This window comes from Acanthaster planci, linkage group LG11, assembly GCF_054643075.1.
Source record: "Acanthaster planci isolate LZ-2023a linkage group LG11, COTS_SCS, whole genome shotgun sequence".
Classification (NCBI taxonomy): domain Eukaryota; kingdom Metazoa; phylum Echinodermata; class Asteroidea; order Valvatida; family Acanthasteridae; genus Acanthaster; species Acanthaster planci.
In genome coordinates, this window is record NC_141787.1 from 15,481,666 (window position 1) to 15,503,858 (window position 22,193).

The 22,193-nt window shown below is 41.4% G+C and overlaps 2 protein-coding genes across 14 annotated transcripts in view; one reads left to right on the forward strand and one right to left on the reverse strand.

Moving 5' to 3' along the window:
* Positions 1-22,193, reverse strand: part of LOC110976357 (uncharacterized) — a 159,621-nt gene that overhangs the window by 118,295 nt on the left and 19,133 nt on the right. The window lies entirely within an intron of this gene.
* Positions 1-22,193, forward strand: part of LOC110976301 (short transient receptor potential channel 4-like) — a 106,543-nt gene that overhangs the window by 66,321 nt on the left and 18,029 nt on the right. For 5 of the 6 annotated variants that reach the window (XM_022229445.2, XM_022229450.2, XM_022229446.2 and 2 more), the window contains one exon: positions 7,676-7,874. In XM_022229445.2, coding sequence (XP_022085137.2) covers positions 7,676-7,874 — 199 coding nt within the window. Of the gene's footprint in view, positions 1-6,608; positions 6,996-7,675; positions 7,875-22,193 lie in introns of those variants that run through there. The other variant, XM_022229451.2, reaches the window with a different exon arrangement.

Sequence of the window (22,193 nt, forward strand, 5' to 3'; positions counted from 1 at the left end):
TATAGGTTTCCGTTGAAAAAGCTGTTCGAACAGACTTTGTTTAAAAACGTTCACCACCAACGAAACGTAGACACAGAAATTTCGTTAAATTGTTCACATTGTCGTAAAATGTGAAGTTCCTTCGGGTAATTATTGATCTGGCTGCTTGACCTTTTATATACTGCTTTGCATAGCAGCTGTAAAACTAATGCCCGACAATATACGGGCATTGCATCAACCTTGAAAAAAATTGGTAGAAGATAGACTGGTTTGGGGTTTTAATTAGTCTTTGGTTTTATCTCTGAGTAATCTTTTTGTTTAACTTTATTAATTTTTGTTGATTTAAGCGTAACTGATCATTTAGAGATACTTAAGTATCGATTAACTTAATCATGTTAATTTTTTTAACATCAACGTCGTCATGCAAGGTCTTTTCAAGTAATGAAAAATGCAGATTATATTATGATATCGTTCCATTATTTGCGTACCACCGACGACTACGTGTATATATTTTCCCTTTTGAGTGTTTGCGAGGAATCTGTAGCACAGTACCCCCATAACACTGTATAGGAATAGAGATCAAAAAATAGGCTGAGACTCCTCAGTTTGTAAAAACTGAATATGAAATTAATTTTACGACATGGCCCGGATGGCCCTCGCGTATATGTAGCTCAGCTGACATTCTGCCAGCCGGAAATCTGCATTAGTAACTTTAATAATGAAATTGGGGGTGGATTCGAGAGGAGAGCTGGTATGAGATGCGGGCTTACCGCATGGCTGGTCTCGTGAAGGGCGCCTTGGGCCCGCGGCCAAATATCTTATGACGCTGGGAGTAATTCCATTATGTTTCGAAATTAATTCACATTCAGCAGTGGACGCACGAATTCTGGCTCAGAACGGCTTTCCAATCGACGGAGTGGTGATCTATTGAAAGATCGCTCCCGAATTTCATTATCTTTTCAGGAGTTCCTGCAGTCCTCATGGTACAGAAACCTATCGAATATGAAGCCCGACAATGGTGACAGTAATAAGAAACAAAGATTAGATTCAATCGTAACACAGAAATCAGTTTTTTTGGGGGAAAACACTGCATTACCACGTTTGCAGTTCCAGTTTTCATAATTAGGCTTGGGTCATTAGAGGGAGACAACAGCATCAAGTTCGATAAATTGGCTATATTTAAATTTTATGAGTTAGGTCGTTAAAAGTACTTTTTTTACTTTATTGTATCTTTAACTGTAAACAAATCTTTTTGTAAACAATTTACGTTCAGAATACGCCTTTAGGTAGATTTACACTCAGATAATGAACTCTTATGGTAGGTATCATTATACCTAGCCATGCATCGAGGGGCAGGATATGGTACTCCTCCATCATTAATATCCTTTTTATTAAATCTTGTTAGTGGATAATCGTCAGATGTTCACCGATGCCGACTCAACTTGATTTGCATTGGTCTCCAAAAGGTGTACCCTCTGAACATTTTTGCGTGTGGTAATTGATGTAGATACTCTTTAAACTCTCGACTTGAAAGAACGCGCGGCTTGTATAGCCGCCTGTTAAAAACCTGTTAGGGGATCTTTCGTCGCGTAATACTTATCTGTTTGTTTAAAGCAAACATTTTTGAGTTTCTAAAAATCATCACTGCTAATGTCACTGGTACTCTCGTTGAAACATACTTTGAAATACAAAATGCAATCCACTCATTCTGTACCCACTGTTCATGTTGGAAGTTTCAAGGAGCAATGTATAGGACAACTCCAGGACCTGGATGTATACGATCACTTCCCAAGAGAAAAATGCACAAGGCTTTTAGCATGAAAACAACCTGCGACACAAAGTTTTTAAATAGTGTGTAAAATCGAGATATACATGAAAATAAATCCCTTATAAATGGACGATTCAAAGAAAATTTGGGTAAGCCCTGATGCCACTGAGGAGCGATCAGTGGTATATCCGTTTCACCTCTGAAGCTGTGGCGAGGTATCGCGCGCTCGTGTAACTTTGGGCCATGTTTTTAGCCGATGGGAGCTTCTAGCTCAGCGCTGCAAGTACCCGTCCGGATATCCTCCCAGGGGAACAATACCTGCATATCATGAGAAGCTGACTGCGGAACCATGACTACAGCGACACATGCAAGCCCTAGGGCCGTGTCAAAAAGTCAAGTGAATAGGTGTGACGAATGCCACCTCGGAACTGCTGTAATAACGCTATGGTTCTGTTGAGGACGGACATGGTTTGTGACGAACAATAATAGTTGCCTCCGTCGGGAGTACCGGCAGATCTTGAGATCGCGTTTGAAGAGTCTCACAGAGCTCAAGCTCTTAATCTTCCACCCCTCCAAAACTCTTGAAAAAAAAATAACTCTGAGTCCGATCTTTTGTTTAAATAAAAAGAATGGGGAAAAATGTCCCCTTCGTCATAATACCTGGAATATTCCAGCAACCGGAAATTAGGGAAGATTCATACGAATTGGTTGAAACACAACATGTAACTTGGAATTTTATGCTTCAAAGAGAAATTGATAATTTTCACCCAAGTCCATGGAAACCAATAAAAACAATTATGAAAGTGCACGTAAATGAATTGTACAAACCAACGCCCATTCTGAAGGCGTCCTTGCGTTAACTAAAAACATGAAACTTACAAAATCAAACACCTTTTTTGAAGTAAGCGTGTTTTGGTATTACCACACGATAAACGTGTTTCTGTGTCGTTATAAACACCCTTAAATGTGGCTTTTCTGTCTAAATTTATTCACGCATCGGCACGTCTTTGTTTAAAAAATAAACACCACAGCGTGTTTAGCCGTGGATTATTAACACCACTACGCGTTCGTTTAAAATTTAAAGTTAACACTTGTTTTTACAGTGTAGCCCACCTACGCTTCATATAACCCTTTAAAGAATTAAATGTGCTCCAGGATGAGTGCAACAGAAACAGCGCCTACTTACTTTGAACACCGGCATAATGAGTTCTAGGCCTCCGAAATGCTCGGCTTTTTAAAGATTAGATTCTACATCCTCTCTTTCGATAGTTACGGCTTGTAGGGACACTGTTTGGGTCGTGCGCAGGTACCGGTGAACTTCTCTGCCAAACACATTCACCAAATGAAAATTAGGACTGGCGGAATACGTATATTAAAGACGCAATCGTGCTTTTTCTTCGGCAACGGAGATGAGCGTAATGGCTTTGAAATGGACTCGTTATTCCTGTTTATTGTTTATTATTTTTTAATCATTCCTTACTTGTTAAGACCATACCACGCCTCCTCTGGTGTCTCGATACCCTATGCAGTCTTAACGCCGCCTCTCCTCTGAGTTGCCCCAGGAAGCGACTGTCGATAGATTTCCGTATGCCACTACACTTCGAGGCATATCACTGCATAATTCAGGCAATTTTTTTTCTGCGTAATGTGATTGTGGCTTGACAGCCCTCAATTCAGGGATCTAGTTATGACGATCAAGGAAAATAATATCCATATGAAAGTTTTAGTGTGTTATCATATTTGCCGTGTGCAGTCATCTTTTGACGATGTCTTTGGACAATTTTTGTCATAATAATTTAGAAACCTTAGCATTCATTTTGTTTCTTCAGTTGGTATTTTGGCTACATAACGCCTTTAGAAAATAGATTGTGCCAAAAGGGTTTCAGAACTTCTTTCTTGTTTTTGTTTTTGTCTCGCTTTGTTTTTTTGTTTTTTGTTTCAAGACAATTTTCTTATTATGTTAAAACTTAAATAGTAGCCCATTTTCCAAGAAAGAAACAAGCATGTCTAAAAACATCAAAAACTGTACTCCCTAGACTGCAAACTCTTATTTAAAATTGAATTTTAATTGATGATTCATGGAAATTTAGTTTGGGTGTGAGTTATTAAATTCCTTATTGCCCTCCATCGCGTATTGCTGTGACTTCCTGTAATTGTCAGGGATTTCATGCTCACAATGTTTTCTAATTTCGTGCTCCAGTGATCATTTTGATGAGAAAATGTGAGGTGTTGGAAGCTGCATCTGCATTTGAAAAAAAATCGATTCCTATGCGTCAAAATCTCTAAGGAACATGATGGAACATGTATAATTCATCAAAGAGGTTTTTTATCCTCGAAGACTCTCCAAGCAGGTGTAATATATTCTGGCCACGAAACAGAACAAAAGACGTTGTAATGTTTTTACCAGATGCATATATGTAACATACGTATAACTCCACAACATAGTGGGTGGAATAAGCTATAAACCAAAACGAGGTTTCCATTGCGCTAAAAAATTAATGTGCGGTGTCAGTTGAGGGCGCTACACTACCTTTTCAAGGAATCTTCGAGAACGTGACAAACGAAAACAATGTTAATGTTTGCCATCATTTCATTTTCAACATGGACCTGTTTCGTAGACTGACATAAATGATCCCCCTTCAATGCCGACCCTGTAGGCGAAAGTGAGCAGTGTGCAATGAACAAGACTCATGCTCCATCTCCATGGTTACGCATCTCGAGAGCTAATGCATCTCCCATGGCGACCAGAATAGCAAAACAGAATACCGAGATGTGAGTAAGCCTCATTCACTGGCAGAAAAAGAGGTCGAAGTAACTGTGTTAGACACTGATGGTTAATGCGCTGGCGAACCACATTGTCATATCTGGGTCGTTCTATAAATTTGGGGTCCGACGCGTGACATTTTCCCGTCCCTGTTACAGGTTAGGCCTATATGCAGCTGACATGTATCACTGAAATTGATTTCAAGCTGTTTTCATTTGTTTGGCAGGTAATTTGCAGTACTTACTCATCTTGGAAATTACAGAATGAATTCTAAACATTGAAACATCACACGCCAAATTAACAGGGACGGCGGCAAAATGGACCCCAAATTTATAGAATGACCCATCCGTGTGAAGTCTTTTGTGTCATAATCAGAACTCCGAGGTCATCGTATGCAAACTCTACTTGGTATGACATGGAAATATGTGTTGTATAGTAATCATGTTTGTGAGGAATGGGTCCATTGTTCAATCAACGTGCACGTGTACTGTTGGTGACTTAAGCTCTACGACGTTTTATTGTACTTTTTAAAGTGCACATTAATAATTCCACAAGCGCTGTTCGCATCAGTGTGTGGGTTTTTCAACATCCTTCACAGGTCGATTCTTGGTGGCTCTTGGCGTTGCTTCGATTAACAAAAATAATAAAGACGGCGACGCCACATTGAAGAGTAGAGCTTTGTTTGAGAGCACTCAGTCTGATACCATTTTGTAATCAATTGAGTCGATTGGGGGGGGGCTCATGGTTTCATGGTTTGTTCTTCGACAAGTAAAGAGTCGACATGTCGTTCCAATACCTACAGCTGGTTGCAATTTTCAAACACAAATTGTCAAAACAGGCATCCCAACTGAACAGGCTTAGCTATACCGAGATGGCAAATGCGATATCTGCTGTGAAGTGTCGAGCTCGCGCGAGGTCGCACTCTGCGCAGGAATAGCCCACTTCACTTTGGTGCACAGTGCTCGTAATTGACTGTTGCTATGGCACCGCAGCCAGCACCAAACGAGTGGTTCTTCTCATGGTATAACGCGGGCAGGGAGAGGGGGAAGATGCGACCGCGTGACCAGAGCAAGTACACATCCTTGACAAATGATCGTCTACCTCGTGTCATCATCACGAGGTGTGAAGAGAGGGCTGGTACTTGGCACATCATAATGTGGGATGTAAAGAGAATCGTATGGTAGTCGTGTCACACTGCAGGTTTCGACAGGTTGGAGTGCTGAACTGCACTCAGCCTCATGAGGCCGCATGAGAACCCCTCCCCCAACCCACAAAAAAACCCCACACATACGCGTCACTTGCCTGTACCACTCAAGTGACACGTTGGTTGATTTTGATACACCTAGATTCAGGCATGAAATCGAGGACATAATAGCTCGCATAATAGTCTATTTTGGGCCGATCAACAAAATGTGGAAGTGGTGAAAACCAGTCATCAAATCTGAAAAAAGGAAGTTAAACTTGAAATACATGTATTTCAAAATGAAAGGAACATCAGTATTTCAATTGCCGTAGTGGGACACGAATAAGCATTACTCGCATAATTATTTTAGTATTACTAGCGAGCAACGCTGGGCACTGTTAGATTTACATTATTTTCCACTTGTTGTCATCTTAAGTATGAATGTAATCAATTTGTTTGTTATTTTATGAAAAAACTAGGAAAAACAGGGACTTTGCAAACGAAAGTATGCATTATAATACGAATAATAACATTGTTACTGCATACGTGTATCAAGCACAATTTTTTGTCAGCAGATTTGAATAGACGTATTTATAATCGTATTTTTTTCAGCGTTATATGGGGTTCCTTTAATTTGAAACTGCAAGCTGCAGGTAGTTATCCACGGTTTATTCCGCGATGGTATCGTTCAACTGATACCCGTGACTGTAGTGACCAGATGTCAACAGTCACACGCCAGCGAGTTTGAGTTATGATTGCTTCGCTTCGCCTCCGCAGCTAGTTATGCCGCGCTTGCCGACATCTCTCCTCCATGATGCAGTGGAAATTGAGGAGAGTGAGGACGAAAAGTCCGACAGTTCGCAGGGGTTGGGCAAATCAGGATGGAGCGCCGCACGCGCATGCGCAGACCAATCAAGGCCAGACTGCGGGTTTTTTTTCTGTCTTTTTTTTTTCGTTTCAGTGATACAATGTGCTCGTTTCTCATGATCCCAGGGATCTGTTCAGATTGGTGTTATGTTCATGTCCTAGTCACCATAGCTGGAAGAGCAACGGGCACTGGCCGAGCGGCAATGAGTGTATTAAACTCCGCTCGGTTTGTACCCGCGCGGCGGGCACGCTGTCTGGAACGGTTGGAAATGGTGGTACAATGGCATCACCTTTCTATTCGCTATTGACTTGAGAACTAACTGTGGAATAAGTACACCTCTCGACCTTATCTGGATCAGGCTGTGTAAACAGTGCTGTGAAGACTCTAGAAATTAGACTAAACGAGATTTGGATCGAGACAGATGTCCCAAAAGGTAACTTCACATCAGATACTAATACAGGCTTTCCCCCTTGCACTCAGTGTCGTCGTAGTTGATATTACAACAATCGAGGAAAAGTGACCAACGTGTGGCAACGATTGCGTACGGTTGAGCATTCGAATTTGAATGTTCCGAAGACTGGTAAAAGAAATTTGGATTTACCCTGCGTCTACCATCACTTGATAGGAGTGACAATAGTGAGGGTGTACGACTGGGAGCTAGCAGAGCAACCGTCGAGATATCATTCTTATTAGGAGAGGTTTATATCGCGATGTCTAAACTCCACATGATTTGAATTCCAGATTGTTCACCGAAGAGCCTCTGAACTTAACCTTGAATGGAACCTAATCAATGGGCGACAGTTCTTTGTGGAATTTAAACCGGCAAGTTGTTGTCGCGCATACTTTGAGCGGACCCATCCTTGCATTGCTGTGGTTTCTGTGCGTAAATTTGTTGCCGGCCATCCTCGTTCTCAGGAGGCAGAATGTGTCTCTGATGCCTTGTCGATGATCTGAGCAATCGAGGGATTTGATCTTAAGCTACGGCCGCTGTAGAGTCCCACCAGGCTTAATAGCCTTATGGGGCGAGATCTCGATTTCCAATCCAAACCATCACCAACAGAATAGTTCTGTATCTCACCAAAGTGTCCGTATGCTTGTTCTCCAATTTACCAGGTATCCCACCCAACCATGGAGATGGATATTGGTCCAGGGAGGTTCGACTCCATGGAGAAACTGTTCCTGGCTGCCGCGGAAAATGGGGACAAGAAGGCTATCATGTACGCGTTGGAGAAGGCGCCGGATCTGAATATCAACTGCTCGGATAAAGACGGCCGGAGCGCACTGGTTATAGCCATTCAGAATGGTAACTCAGGTAAGTAAGATTTTTAAAAATCCACAAAAACGATCACTTCTGTGAAGTGTGCTGATGTGTGAATGTAAGGAACGTGAAAAAAGCAAGGGAAATGCTGCCTGAAACCCAGCCACGGTGCTTCATTTTAATTTTTTTTTCATTCGTTCCATATCTGTATGACTTTTTGTTTAATTTATAAAGCTGGATTGGCGCATTTTGTTTATTGCACACGATTTTCTCTTAAATTGACGGCTAGCATTTTACATTACAGCGAATCTTGGGACGTTACACAAAGGAATGTATATTAAGACACATTTAATGCAAAGTTAGTGGAAAGAGTACCCAGTCTTTGATATTTATTACCTTAAATGATGACTCTTTATAATTAATATTTCTGATCCTTCCCGGTCAATTTTTTAAATTTCACGTAATAAACGTTTTTGTATACAATGACATCAACACCGCTTATACTTTTGGGCTGCCTGCGGGTTTTCTGAAAACTACTTACGTGATCTTCTGTCGCTCGAATGATGGTCAGAGCCGTCGGCAGAAGTGAAACCATCCCGAATAGTGACGCGGCGCAATAATTTATGGCACTCTGTTCAGTGGTTTTAAAAAGTTGACGGAACTTTAGTGTTAATCTCTCCCATGACATCAGAATCGGGAGAACTGACACCGTGGCCGGTCGTGAGTTAGACAATTAGGTTAGAGTCAATGGCGCCAAATGCATCCCATGTGGATGCTCATGAATAAAAGTCACAGGCTGCACGTGAAGATGACGGTTAAAACTGAAGCCTAAGCAGCTAAGGTTTGGGATGACATCAATTGACGAGGCAGGCTTCAAGAAGATTTAAAATGTTGCCAAACGGCGCCTTTTTACGGGTCAAAAGATGTGGGGTTATTACAGCTGTCGATGCAAACTTTCCCATGCAGTGTTTCAAACGGCTGCAAGATTTAACAGGCAGTGGTGGAAAGATAACTCTCTACAAATAAAATAAACCCAAAGATCCGAAACAGCTTGACTGAATCTGCTGTATATGGCCCACATAAACATTAGGCCTATCTTTTGGCAACAAATTGTTCTATATCACAATATATCTCTAAACAATACCATTAAAAAGTCCATAACTAGACTGAAGTTGCAATATCTGCATTAGAATTAACTTCACTGTTTGATTTTGGACAGAATTTGAAAGGCGCCAAAACCGAAGTCATACTTACAAATTGACACAAAGAAAGATGATTCCTTTTCTTCACCAAGAAGAAGATTCTGACTCTGGTCTGGTTTTTCAAGGAAAATGCCATGGGTGCATGGTCCACGATGTTTGAATATGGAAATTAGTGCTTTTCGTTGCTGAGAAACAGTTGAGCGGGAAAGACTCCGGATATGACTAATTTGTAATCGTCTCCACCGTTCGACTGCGTGTTTATCCAAAACGTAATTAATTACTCCTTAAACAGAATATGGTTAACGAGCATGAACAAAAATCCGCTAAAAGGAGAAATGAATGGAACGCATATAGCTAGACTTCTCAAATGGCTTTAATTATTATACAAAACACCAGAACCCACTGATCGTTCAAAGTAAAAACAGGAGAGGTAGTGAACCCCAACACAGGAAACAATACAAGCCCCAGTGCATACGTGAGTATAATATAACTTCTCTGCCGCAGTGACACCCCGGAAAGTGACATGTATAATGGAGACAATTAAGGCCCAGTTTGAATTTGTGCGATTTTTAAAAAGCACTCAGTAGACATAGGCCTACCTTTGAACCGCTGAGAACCAAAGCCAAAAGAGAGTAAATTCGAAAGCAGTAATAGCAATAACATTTTAAAGACATGTAAGACTGAAAGTTTAAAACTGAAGCTGAGTTGGTAATGCGTTCATTTTCAAAAAACGAAGTTTCAAATGAGCCTGCGCGTAGCCGAATTAAACGCTGACGCGCTTCATAAAAGTCGCCACTTTCCTGTTATCACCATTCATCCAGCTAACCTTAATTGAATCGCTATTGATTCTCGCTGTGCATAATTTATTGTGGTCGGGATCAATTACGTAAATTATCGTGCAAGAACAACAACTCCTCGGCAAAATTCAATCATTGTGTATGAGCTCAGGCGGGGTAAGTGCAAGTTCATTTAACAAGCTTTGAAGCAACACTTGTACAAGCCCTGGGATTTAATTTTAAGTATTGTTTTTTCCTTATATCTAGTATAGCTTGTCATGGTTTGTGGGAGAGCTCAAGTTAAAAAGCGAAAGTTTCCACGTTATTACTTCTTTTAACGATTTTTGTCGCCTTACCTCAAAGCATGAAGGACTCTAAGCAATGTCGTGCGTATTAACTTGTGTGTCAATTCCACACTGACGGGGAATTCGTCACAGAGAATGTAATTAGATCTCTGGATCTAAAGGTATACCGTTACTGAAACGGAGCAGTTGGGCGTGGGAGTACGAGGAAGGAAGAGTTAGACAAGAGAGCACGGGGAGTAGTCAACATCGCCGTTAGTTTTTTTTCCCCCTCGTTCTGTGGTCCGCGCTGGGACGGCAGGAACCCACGGGCCACCTGCCGCTGAAACGGCAGTGCACACTCGCCACTTCCGCCCTCCCCAGGCAGGCTGCGAAAGGTCGGATACAGCAACCCGTATCGCGCTTCCGGTTGTGCCGGATTTCTGGCCGTGTTTGGAATGTTTGGCGAAGACAGTGGAAGGAGTGAGAAGTCGTTTATCATGAAAAGTTGTGGGGAGCGCAAATATTTGTCAAAGCTGCGGAAAGGGGGGGTGTTATGACGAGTTCAAACGGTTCAGTGGGTAAACTGCGTCTTTAAACTAGTCCTCTTCTTGACGAGGTGAATGGACTTTAATAAATGTGGGGTTTATCAAGTGATTTGTGTTATGTCACCGAAACATGGCTCCATGACAGCAGTTCAGTTTCCCTCTTAAATGATACCATCCCAAATCTACCATGATACCAAAATTATGTGATGATCTTTTTGTCTAAGGCGTACATTTTTTGCAACGTTCTACTGCTCTTGAATGTTTGAAAACTGTACAACGAAACATCAATAAAAGAAAATTCACATCAATATATCCAAAATTCTCGCCATTGTTTGTGTAGAAAAAGCTATAACATTAAGGTTTCTGCCAAGAATGACATCATAGTTTACTCATGAATATGGCAATTGGCATCCGCATAAAAATACAAATGACATTTTTGAAAACCCTCGAGATGGCAATTAAAATCGAAAAATGGGGTTGCATAGGACACACAAGTGCAGGTTCAATGGTTGCATATTGCACAGCCCTTTTAAACCTTGAACCAGAGAAATTTCATTCGAAAACAAAATCAATGAAATCAAACGATGTTTTGATGAAGTGGAATGTAGGCCTATGTTTAAACGATTGCAAAAACTTGCCCTTTAATTTAGGAAGCAAACAAGCATAACGCTGGGCATCACTCTGCATTTTGGATCGTGATGTAGGACTTACATAGAGATAGCTTTGTAATGAATTAGACGGGTCATTTCATTTCACTTTTCATTTGATTTCAAGCCAAAAGAGACAAGTAAAATTCGCAAGTTTTGTTTGATCTCTCTTGCATTATGTGTCTTTTCTAGTTTCAGACCCGTGATCAGACAAGCTCCAGCGCCCTCCATTAATAATCCATTAGTTTCTAGCCATTTGATCGAAGGGGGGAATGTGCACGGTGTATTGTTTCACTCACAGCAGATTCACTTAAGGAAATGGATGAGCTTAATAAGTCATCACTAACACGACGATGGGAAAATGTTGCGCGATCCCTTGAGAGAGATGGCAGACAATCGAGGCGCGATGTAATGCGTTTGTTGAGCTCAGCCCCGTCCGTCTGTTGTCGCAAATGATCAGTGTGCCGCCATGGATGTGCAAACAATCACTTGCCGGAACTCGAAAAGGGTCAATCTTTCATGTTAGCCTATACCCGCAATAATCATAGTGGGGGACAATTTCAATATTAACATGCCTTTTACCTACACATATACACCAAAAGATACACGCCCGCTTTTAACCACCTGACTACAGAGCAATGCTTAAGCTTGGCATCATTTTAACTGGCTTATAAGCATGCACGATGACACTCATGGGTCTCAATTGCTGGCCGTGTGGCTTTACTTCAATGAATGGGCCTCTTTTTCAGGCTTATGGGGGTGTTTTTTTACCCTCATTCCGCGAGGTTAAACAAACTAGCCTACTTAACAATTTTCCGAAGCCTACCGGTAAAGTTGCTGCCAGACCTTTCAAAGGTGTGTACCAGCAACGAAATCAACGCTCATCCAGGTACGCTAAAATTGACATTGCAAATTAAACATCTGTAGTGAAAGAAACGTCTGATCATTCCTGACTGACCAGTTTGGCTGCTGGTTTTTACTGTGATGATAGGCAATGGACTACTTATAGAGTCAACACTATAAAATATAACAGCAGTGGAATAATACAGGTACACGTAGGTAAGGCGTGCCACCATGATGTCAAATTTTAATTTACAGACCTGGGAGTCATTGGTGTTGAGCCATGTTAATCAGAAATTTACGATTAACGTGGAATTCAAGGTAGCTGTGCTGATTACAAGTCAAACTTACCAAGCCTGCTCGATATGATAATAATTTTCTGGTCGCAAAAAACCTATGAAAACTACTTGAATATCCCGGTACATCAGCGAACAGACCCCTCGTCCACGAAACCATGTATAAAAATCATACAGTAAGAAAGGAGTGCGGAGTGGCCCTGTTATTGCTGATGACAAATATCACCCCCTATTTTTATAAAACTCTTATGCACGGCAGCAATCTTTTTTGGAATTTGATCCTGACACCCCCTTATTAGCAAAAGGATATAACATCAACCAATTATTCCCTGAACTTTGCTTGCACATACCGGTTTTTCCTTATTAGTTTCTTAGCCATAGAAACACGTCTTTTAAGAAAACAGTCCGCAAAAAAAAAACGAAATTCATTGCGGCGGCCAAACTCCACTCCACCAAACTTAACACGAAGAGACGACATGTATAGTTACGCCCCTTCCTTATACACACAAGGTAGCGGTGTTACTGTCAACTGATCTTTCGGTCCGGGGTTCTAACTGAAAACCTCAATAAATAATAAAGAATACTATAATATTAAAATCGTTTCTTTAAAAAGGTTGGCAAGCATTTTCAAAAATGACCTCAGACAATTCGAACAAACTTTCGGTTTTGAACTAGACAATTTTAAAATCGTAAACAGGGCAGAGGGTTGTAGTTTCTTTGAGGCAGTAATGAAGCCATACAGCTCTCCCATGAAATGACTGAGGGTTATAAGGTTCCTACTATAGAGATTTCACACAAATATATCATTGTATAGAGTCTAATCTAATTGCTCTACATAAAGGATTGATTGTCCGTATAATCCAAGGTAAATTTAATCAAAATGTTTATAAAAGGGGCAAGGTAACCTCCCTTACCACGCAGTAATAATTTCGAAGATAAATATTGTATTTCTTGCACCACACAAAGATGAATGGATAGCAAAACATTGGCATTTTTACTGTGGTCAAAAGTTAGTCATGTGCATAATACTAGTGTAGAGGGAATGACACCTGAAAAAGCCGGACCTAAACATTTCGGTTAATTCTCCGGAGATCACGATAACGCTTAAGAGGGCATCAAGGTTGCTGGACGCAGACAGGGGGCTGGGTAACCATAGAAACCGATGCCTCCACCACTGGAAGCTTTGCAATTCAAGCTCAATGAAAGCGGAGATGGATAAAATTGAACAGTGGCAGAGAACTGCACGCAGCGATGCCCTGTAATGACGTACATTCTAAAATGTGGTACATACCGCAAAGAAGACAAATAAGTTATTGCTGGGGGTGTCTGACTTTTCTCTATATCCTATTCGGGGTACAAGTAGTCTTTCTCTTTGACTGGAGTTGATTCGCCCAAATTCACCTTCAAATTTCGTGTATTTGTAGGTTTCTTTAGATCTTTTTCTCAGGTTGCCGAGAACAACTATCAATATGGTGTAAGGCACTGAAGTGTCCTTTGTTTCAAAGGACTTCTAGAATGCTCGACTGTGTCCGGTGCCGGCATCGCTACGCAGAGCTGTCTGTTGTCGGAACAATGAAGTGTCTCAAACATTTCTTTCTCAAAGTGTCAAGGTCCGCAAGGCGACGTCCCTTGTAATGTTAAACCGACTTCGCGGTACATTACATAAGGGTCAAGAGCACAACTGGTAACAGCAGTTTGCACGGTGCGATACGCGCAGCAGTCTCGGATAAACACGCGACAATTAACGAACTTCAATCGGAACGGATTTCCCTGCCATACAACAGCATTTCCAAGCACACTGTTCCCTTTGGCTGTTGTTATTTCGTCTGTCACCCCAAGTTGTTTTGGACCACCTTTTCTCAACGCCTTTTGCTATAGATGGATCGTAATGACGTCATAGACGAGGCACTTCAGTGCAAAACAACTTTCAGAATCAAGTCGCTACGTGCATTTTGTGCGTCAACGTAGCTTACGCCAGGGTACAGAGCGGTAATGTGTATCGAGTCATGAATAAGGCAATTCAATTCGCTGTAAGACAAACTGCGCACTTGCACTTATTTCCTTTTTCGAGAATTATGAGTGCTTTTTGAATACGGGCGATTCAGAATAGTGCGCCTCCGTGAGTTTGCAACGCGTTGGCCAATCACAACGCGCGAAATTCGTCGACCATTTGGGTCGACAGATTTCACGCACTGTGATTGGCCAACGCGTTGTAAACTCTTGGAGGTGCACTATTGTGAAACGCCCGTATTGTTTCGAGGTTAATTTCGTTCAAAAGACAATACTAGGTCGTTCCATTAAGTACGTGTTCTGTTGATCATCGAGAGCGATTCGAAAGAACAAAAACAAAGGGTGCCCTGGGTAAGTTAGTTTGTCATTGATATGAGTAGAAATGTGTAGATTTGAGGAAGGTGTTTCACACCCTCTCCTTTCATCATTATATTCATCATGTTAAATGTAAACCATGTTGTCCAAACTTCTGATGGCTAGCTCTAAGGCACTGTTGAGGAGCCGTTGGCAGATTTTTAGGAAGATGGTTATGTGGAGGAAATTCCTGGAAAGTTTTATACCAAAAGAATTATGGCAGGCAAAGCCACGTGATCAAGCGCCTTGAAGGTCAAGACCTTTGGCAACTTGACAACTGAACCCTCTGCCCGGTCTTCTTCCGCAAAAAAAGTTGATATGAGTATTTCTTTATGTAGAGGGTTTGCATGGCTGCCATGTTGCAGACCAGTGCTTTTGTTCCACAAGGTATGTACAAAGGAGGCTTCCCTGTGGAACAAAAGAGCTGCCCTGCAAGATGGCTATCATACAAAGCCTCTATTGGAAAACAGATACGCATCAGCCTATGACGGTATCTAATGTAATATTAATGAAAGATATAAAAACTGAACTGGTGAGGAATGTACCGTATACATCGAAGAAAGTTGTGTTGTGAGGGTGGCTAGCAATCGCTCGCCCCGTATCCTTCTCCTGTCATTTCCTCTTTAGCATTTGTTCCCGGTCATTGCGTTTCTCGTTACTCTACTCACGTTGAAATTTAATCAGCAAACAATAACTAGACCATAACGCTACAAAAACAGTCGGGACTTTGACGTCAAGCGCCTTGTCTTGACTGGTCATCCGTCCCGTGGCGTCACTTAACGATTATTGTGCTAGAATGATGCTTTCGACAAGTGTTTGCTTAATTGGAGGCGTATACAAAAACAACTGAAATATTGTGCTCAAAACTTCCTCGAAAAAGAATTGAGGATAGTCAGATTTTGTGGGTTTAAAACTTTTCGAAATGGGATAGGCCATCAAGAAAATTCTGCTTGCGAGTTTTTGCAGAGTGTGTCTCCTACCCTTGCCATGCCCTTATGCTTTTTCGAAGTCACTGCCACTATCCTAAAATGATCTTCCAAAGTATTGTTTCTTTAAATCCTGACCTTCTAAATGGTCTTATGATGCTATAGTTTGTCTGCGTCGTAATCTCTAGCGACATCTGATGCGGATGGGATATCAGAAAACATTCCGTTACCAAACTTTCGGAACTCCTGTGGCTGTGAGGCTGTGGCCTACTCTGTCGCAAATTGTGAACGTATTCCTGTAAAAACAACTAACAACTCTAAGAGTCAAAACATACTTGACTTGTTGACCCAGCAATTTTTTCCACATTCTATTATGAGCCAGAGTATAGCCCAAAACGGGCGTGGTGCTCATAATGTACCAAAAGCATTCTGGTTAGCAAGAAGAACTAAGTCTTTGCAGATATTTGATGGTGTTTGCTTTTCTCATAAAAAATCTAAAGATATTTAAGGTCTCTACCCCTCTACCTCTGTCTTCACAACTCGTCCATCATTTGGATATAGTGGGTTGTGCTAATAATCTTCATAGAGCTGCTCAAGGTGGGCGTGTTGGTTCAAGAAAGAAGGCCACGACATTGGCCATTTTATACAGGGCTACCCAGGAAAAAATTAATCCTGAAACAAAGGATTCAGTTGACCAAGTTCTGTAATGTATGACTAGGCCTACATGTACAATCACGTGTTTGTCATTAAGTAGGAGCGAATTCCTTTCAAAGAGACCCTGATGGCTTTTCCTTCCGTCATGCTTCACTGGGCACCGTTGTTTGAAAAATGGTATGTCAAAAACCCATTTGCGACACTTCAGGTTAAGGCATTATGATTACATTCAAACACGGCCTAATGGATTTTGGGGGGATCAAGCATGAGATATGGTGCTTTGGAGACATTCATTTGTGTGAAATATGTGGAACGGAATGCATACTGACCTGCTTTGTCTGGAAAACAGTATTTCAGGAAGTTAGATGTGGACAGATTATGAAGTATACAGATTAGGTAATATTTAGTAGGTCAATGCCTGGTAAAAGCGACCAGTTAGCTACATGTTTAGTAACGGCAAGACGGTACCGCTTACCATATGAGCAACGTGTGCTTATGGTAACTTCACATCATATAATGGTAGGTTTCACATGCTTCAAAAGATCAAATTTTCCTGAGGCCATGTTGGACTTGATGCTTTAACCTAATGTGTCACAGACGAGTTTTAACATACCATTATCAAAACTTTGGTGTTTGGTGATGTATGATTGGAGGAATTCCAACAATATGTCATTTGAAATCAAATGGCCTCTAATTCACCGCAAAGACAAAGTTATAGTCATAGTTACAGAACTTGACAAAATTTACCCTTTATTTCAGGATTTGGGTTATTTTCCTGGGAAACCCTGTATAAAATAGCTAATTTCATGGCCTCCTTTCTCGAAACATGACCCCACCTGGAGAAGCTCTATGAAGATAATCAGCACAATCCGAAATTCTAAATTCGGCGTCAAAATCGATCCGCTAGCCAAGCCGATAAAGGGAGGGGTAGAATTATTGTATTCCCACCGCGGTGCCTTTACAGCTGTAGATCTTATCGAGTGCCCTGCAGAAGTCACGCGAACTTACTCCAGATTTCAAAATTTTTTTTTTGAATGAACTTGGCAAGGTATAGCCTCTCCCGGTGGTCTCGTGTATTGAATGTTACCGGACGCTGGGTCAGTCTTGTTGGTGGAGCGGATCGAGCGGATGGTGAGTGAAGAGGGGGCAGAGAGGAAATAAGTTATCGATTGTTGTAGAAATAAAATAGGTTGACTCATTAGCAGGATCTGGGTACGGAAAAAGTGTATGGCTTAAGCATTATGACCGGTTAAATTCATTACGGAACGTCATTTGAATGTTATGTTACGAAACTAGAACTCAGCTTATAGCCGAAGGTAAAGTGATCTTTTCAGGTGTTTCCCCTTTATCCTGTGAGGACTTGCGGCAAACCTGACTGCACAACGATCAAAAATCACCAAGACACTTTGTACGAGTGAATTGGTTCATTACATACTCAACGGGGCACAGGGAACTACATTAAAGATACTCCACTCTTGATAACCTTACAGAATTTCAAAACTGTATAAAAATGGGAGGCTATTGCAGAACCAAGCTTCTTGTCGCTAAAAGTAAGACTCAGGCACTGTCTGTCCGGCTTACAACTAGAAAGGCATGATTTGCTTGAAACTGCCCGACCAAGACCTGAAGGTCTACCATTAATACAGTGACATTCTTCACCAAGGGTCTGTCAAAGCACGGTAACATAGCCCATCCATCTTGCTCAGACTCTCCCCTTCTTCATTACACTTGACATTTTGGCTGGGCCAGCTCGCGATGTGTTCTGCGCTGTATTTATTGGACGGGCCGGTCACGCTTATTGCTGCCATGATCAAATTTAGCCTCGTGCGTGCGTGCGACTGATTCCGCTCCGCCGTCTCGTGCTGAAGTTGCTTCCGTGACGACTTTGCAGTCTTGTGTTTAAGCATGCGCGGATGGTGCGGCAAAATACATATTCAGTAGATATACCTTCTTTTAAATTATTCACTGTATAAGAGCGTCACCAATCAGCCTTTAGATTGCGTGAAAACAGATTTGTCGCCGTATCAATCCCGGCATTACAGCGTTAAATGAGTCTGATTGTTCCCAGTCGCGCCATTAATCCCCGAACGAACAGATGGTCCGTTGAACGTGGTTACAGTTAATTTTCATTTCTTGAAATTTAACAATTATGCTCTCTGATTTCTCGTGTTCATTATCATGACGACCAGGATGCAATTATTGATTATTGCGTACAGTCTAACAAATTATGCCTGTGTTTTGCAGATGAAATCACAGATGTATTCCCGCCGCGGTGTTTGCTTTGGATTTGTCAGAGTCTTCTATGACTAAACCTAAAGGTGGTATTGAATGGGCCTTCGAGCGCTGCTTGTCGGGTTTTGGGATTGTACCTAAGCAACGAATGAACTGGAAATGCCAAGCTACCGGTATTTATTTTAAACTTAAAAAGTCAGAAAAGTTAAGTAACTATTTTACTAACTCCTTTAAAACAGTCAACCCTCATAAAACAGTTCAGCAGTCGTTTACATGACGGATGAGCCGTGCTGGTCGCAACGCGCCACTAAACTTGTTAAAATGATTGATGAAGAATTCTGGGTGATTCCATAGAATCACCTTGTGAGACGATACTTAATTGTGACATTCGAGAAAACAAATAGGTCACCGTGGTACGTTAAAATTAGTATGCCGGTCTTTAAAAAAAGGTTGAGCTATGTAGTGAAGCTAAGAATGAACAGTGTCGAATAAAAAGGGTGAAATCCGTCGGGTAACTATCTTATGTTCCGCATAGTGAGCGATATATATCTCAGTTGTGTTCAGCTAATATTGCGGCCTGTGCCACTTCTTGAGACGAGCCCAGTCTGAGATTGAACTCCTTTTTAATAGATTTCGTTTCTATTTTCCACCGTTAACCGACATGATACACGGCCGGCGGTGCTCTCGCCACTTGCCATCAGTCCTTGTCATTTTCACTCAATCTCATTGCCGTGGAACAGATACGTTGGAATGACGGACTGATTAGTAACCACGAGGAGACCTCTACCGAGCTATAAAAAACCCCGTCTGCCAGTGACCGTAGACGCTAGCTGGATTCTAAGCATTTCCTGCATGTAACCACTCCTGACAGAAACACGCCTCTTGAGACTTGGACAAAATTAACTTGATTAGAACCGAATTTTTATCCCTACCTGCTAAACAGCGCACAAGATTGTCGTAAATTTGTCTCCTTTGGTGATGTTGCTAAGTAAGCAAAGACTGATTGCTTTTATTGCTGGGTACAGTATATTGTGATATTTTTCTATTTTCATACATTTTTGCACATTATAAAAATTGTGTGATATATCTCAGAAATTATGTGATATAGATGCCGGTTTTCTCAAAATTCTGTTTTGAAGTTTATTTGCCCTAACAAGTGTTTTTGTCTGTCACATCTCTGATAGACCACTTACTCCAAACGGCTTTATGTACCGATGTCAGAAACGAAGTTTGTTCACAAAAATTACGCATCAGACGCGCAGGTGGTTCACATGGACTGCTTGTGCTGTGATGTGAATCGGTACTCGCACGTTCGAAATCCCTATACTATTTTCACAGTAATCATCGCAGTACACACTTTAAATGATACGTAACAAATTATCACATTCCAATACGTTTTTCACAAAATATGCACGTGAAACACACAGTAACGTAACACCTTCAAATTTAGAATTTGTCGACAGTTAACTTCAGCGCAGGAAAGTTACACTGTCATGCTTCTCTTGTCACTTTTTAATAGTTCCAACACCATAAAGCGGTTTTCCTCCACACAATACCAATTGCCGCGTTTTGTCCTATTATTTGGGAAGGTATCTGGGGCATTGCCGTTCCGGACAAATTTTTAGCACCGCCTCCACCGTGACAGGAATGGTAATATTATCTGTTGATGAGGCGATGTTAATTACTAAGTCCCTCGCCGCTGCGAATGGCTAGCCATGCAGGGGACAGTGGTCAAGATGTAATAAGGAGGAAAGCTATCTACAACCTCGAAGACGAGATCCATTGGGTGTTGTGCCAATATTGATCGATCTTCCAGCTTTGAAGGGGTTGGGGGTTTGGTGGTTTATCGGTGATAAAGGGAGACTCAGGGAGTTGTAACTTTGTTTCAACATCAATCCACTGGCTTTTGAAAATGGCACATTTCATTACCCTAGGGAGAAGCCAGGGGCTACGGATTCATGGACCAAATCCCGGCCCAAGAGGGCGAGTCACCTGAATCAAAAAATTGCTTCTGTTAGTTGACTAGAGTAAACAACACTGTCTTGAATTTGTGAGTTTGTGGCCAGATCTGAAATATTTAGAAACATCTGAAACCATGTTAAGCGTCTGGATCCCGGAATGGTGAATCAGCTATCTGCTGGAACTTAAATTGTAATGTCAACATTTAGGCTTACACAAACCAGGAAGTTTCTTTTTCCAAAACAGCTAGATGCTCTAGCTAAGCCGCCCGGCGCGGCATGGTGATAAACATCTCGAATGTTCAATATTGACTGGTAAAAACGTCAACTCTGAGCGGGTAAGCGTCCACGGTTCATGGACATCTTTGCATATGCGGAATGTTTTAAATACACAATTTCAGGATGGGTAATCTTCAGCTATGACAGCATGTGGAAATTGCTTTTGTTAAAGGGAGATCACGGGGTCCTCTCTTATCGTTTAAGAGAGCGACGCTGATGTTGACATTGAGGAATGAATGCGTGTTGCACAGAGCACTCAATCTAGTCTGCCGATGAAATTGGAAATGACACTCAGAGAATGAAGTCACAAATATAGAAACGTCCACCGTCGAGTTGCCGTGAGGGTTTCGTTTCAAAGATGCAGAAGCGAAAAGTTTTCAGTTTGCAAAGGAGTCATAGAAATGATTATGGAATATTATATTTCAATAATAATTTTGCGCAATGCCATCACCTATTTGGGTGGGCAGCGTGTCATATCATCACCGACGGTTTCAAGTATTTAAAGATAAAATCCCAGTATGTTCAAAGTCATGCACCGTCAAGTAACGCGTCAACGACTTCGAATGATTGTTTGTCTTACTTTTCATGTGCTGATGTAGTCTTGATTCTCTTGCGCTGTGTTTCTATTTTAAGTCGCAATGGACCGTTGAGGTACGTGCTTTCGCGACCTTGTGGTGAACATGAAGCTTGTCCGCTGTTTTGGCGACAGGCGGTACATGGTATACTGATAAAGTAGGCAACACCGCCTCAAGGAGTCTTTACTTTAACTGCACTTTCATGAACCTGCCGAGCAATATGTCGGATGTGTGTGAATGAATTACGGCATCCTGGAAATGCCTGCCGGTTTACTGCCGATTTTTAAAGGCCTGTCCTGCTTTCCATTTTCATTAATACTGCTTGGCGACATGCAATGTTTCTGTTACATTCCATCGCTATAAGTCAGGAAAAATACAGTCTGGTATTCAGGGCAAAGGTAAAACGAGCTACACAACTCCGCCAAATTAAGGGTAGATATCCGTAGGAAACGTCAAAGGTCAAAGGACACCATGCAAACTCGTGTAGGAAAAAGCACGGGGTTACTGGTGTACATTTTTAAGACCAGAAAGCAAATTTTGTAAGATTCAAATGATGAAACTGCAGCAGGAAGTGTTTTGATTCAACCATATCTTTAGAGAAAAATATATGACGGCTGCATTTTAAATACTTTTGTTTTGATTTTTGTTTTTTCTGGGATTCTTCTTTATTGTTCACTGTGTCTTTTTTTAAACATCGATGCTAACAATTTATAAAATAAGAAATACAGATTTAAATTTCAATAATATTAAAAACCTGCTAACCTTGGCCTGATATGACTAATTTGTCCCATTTCT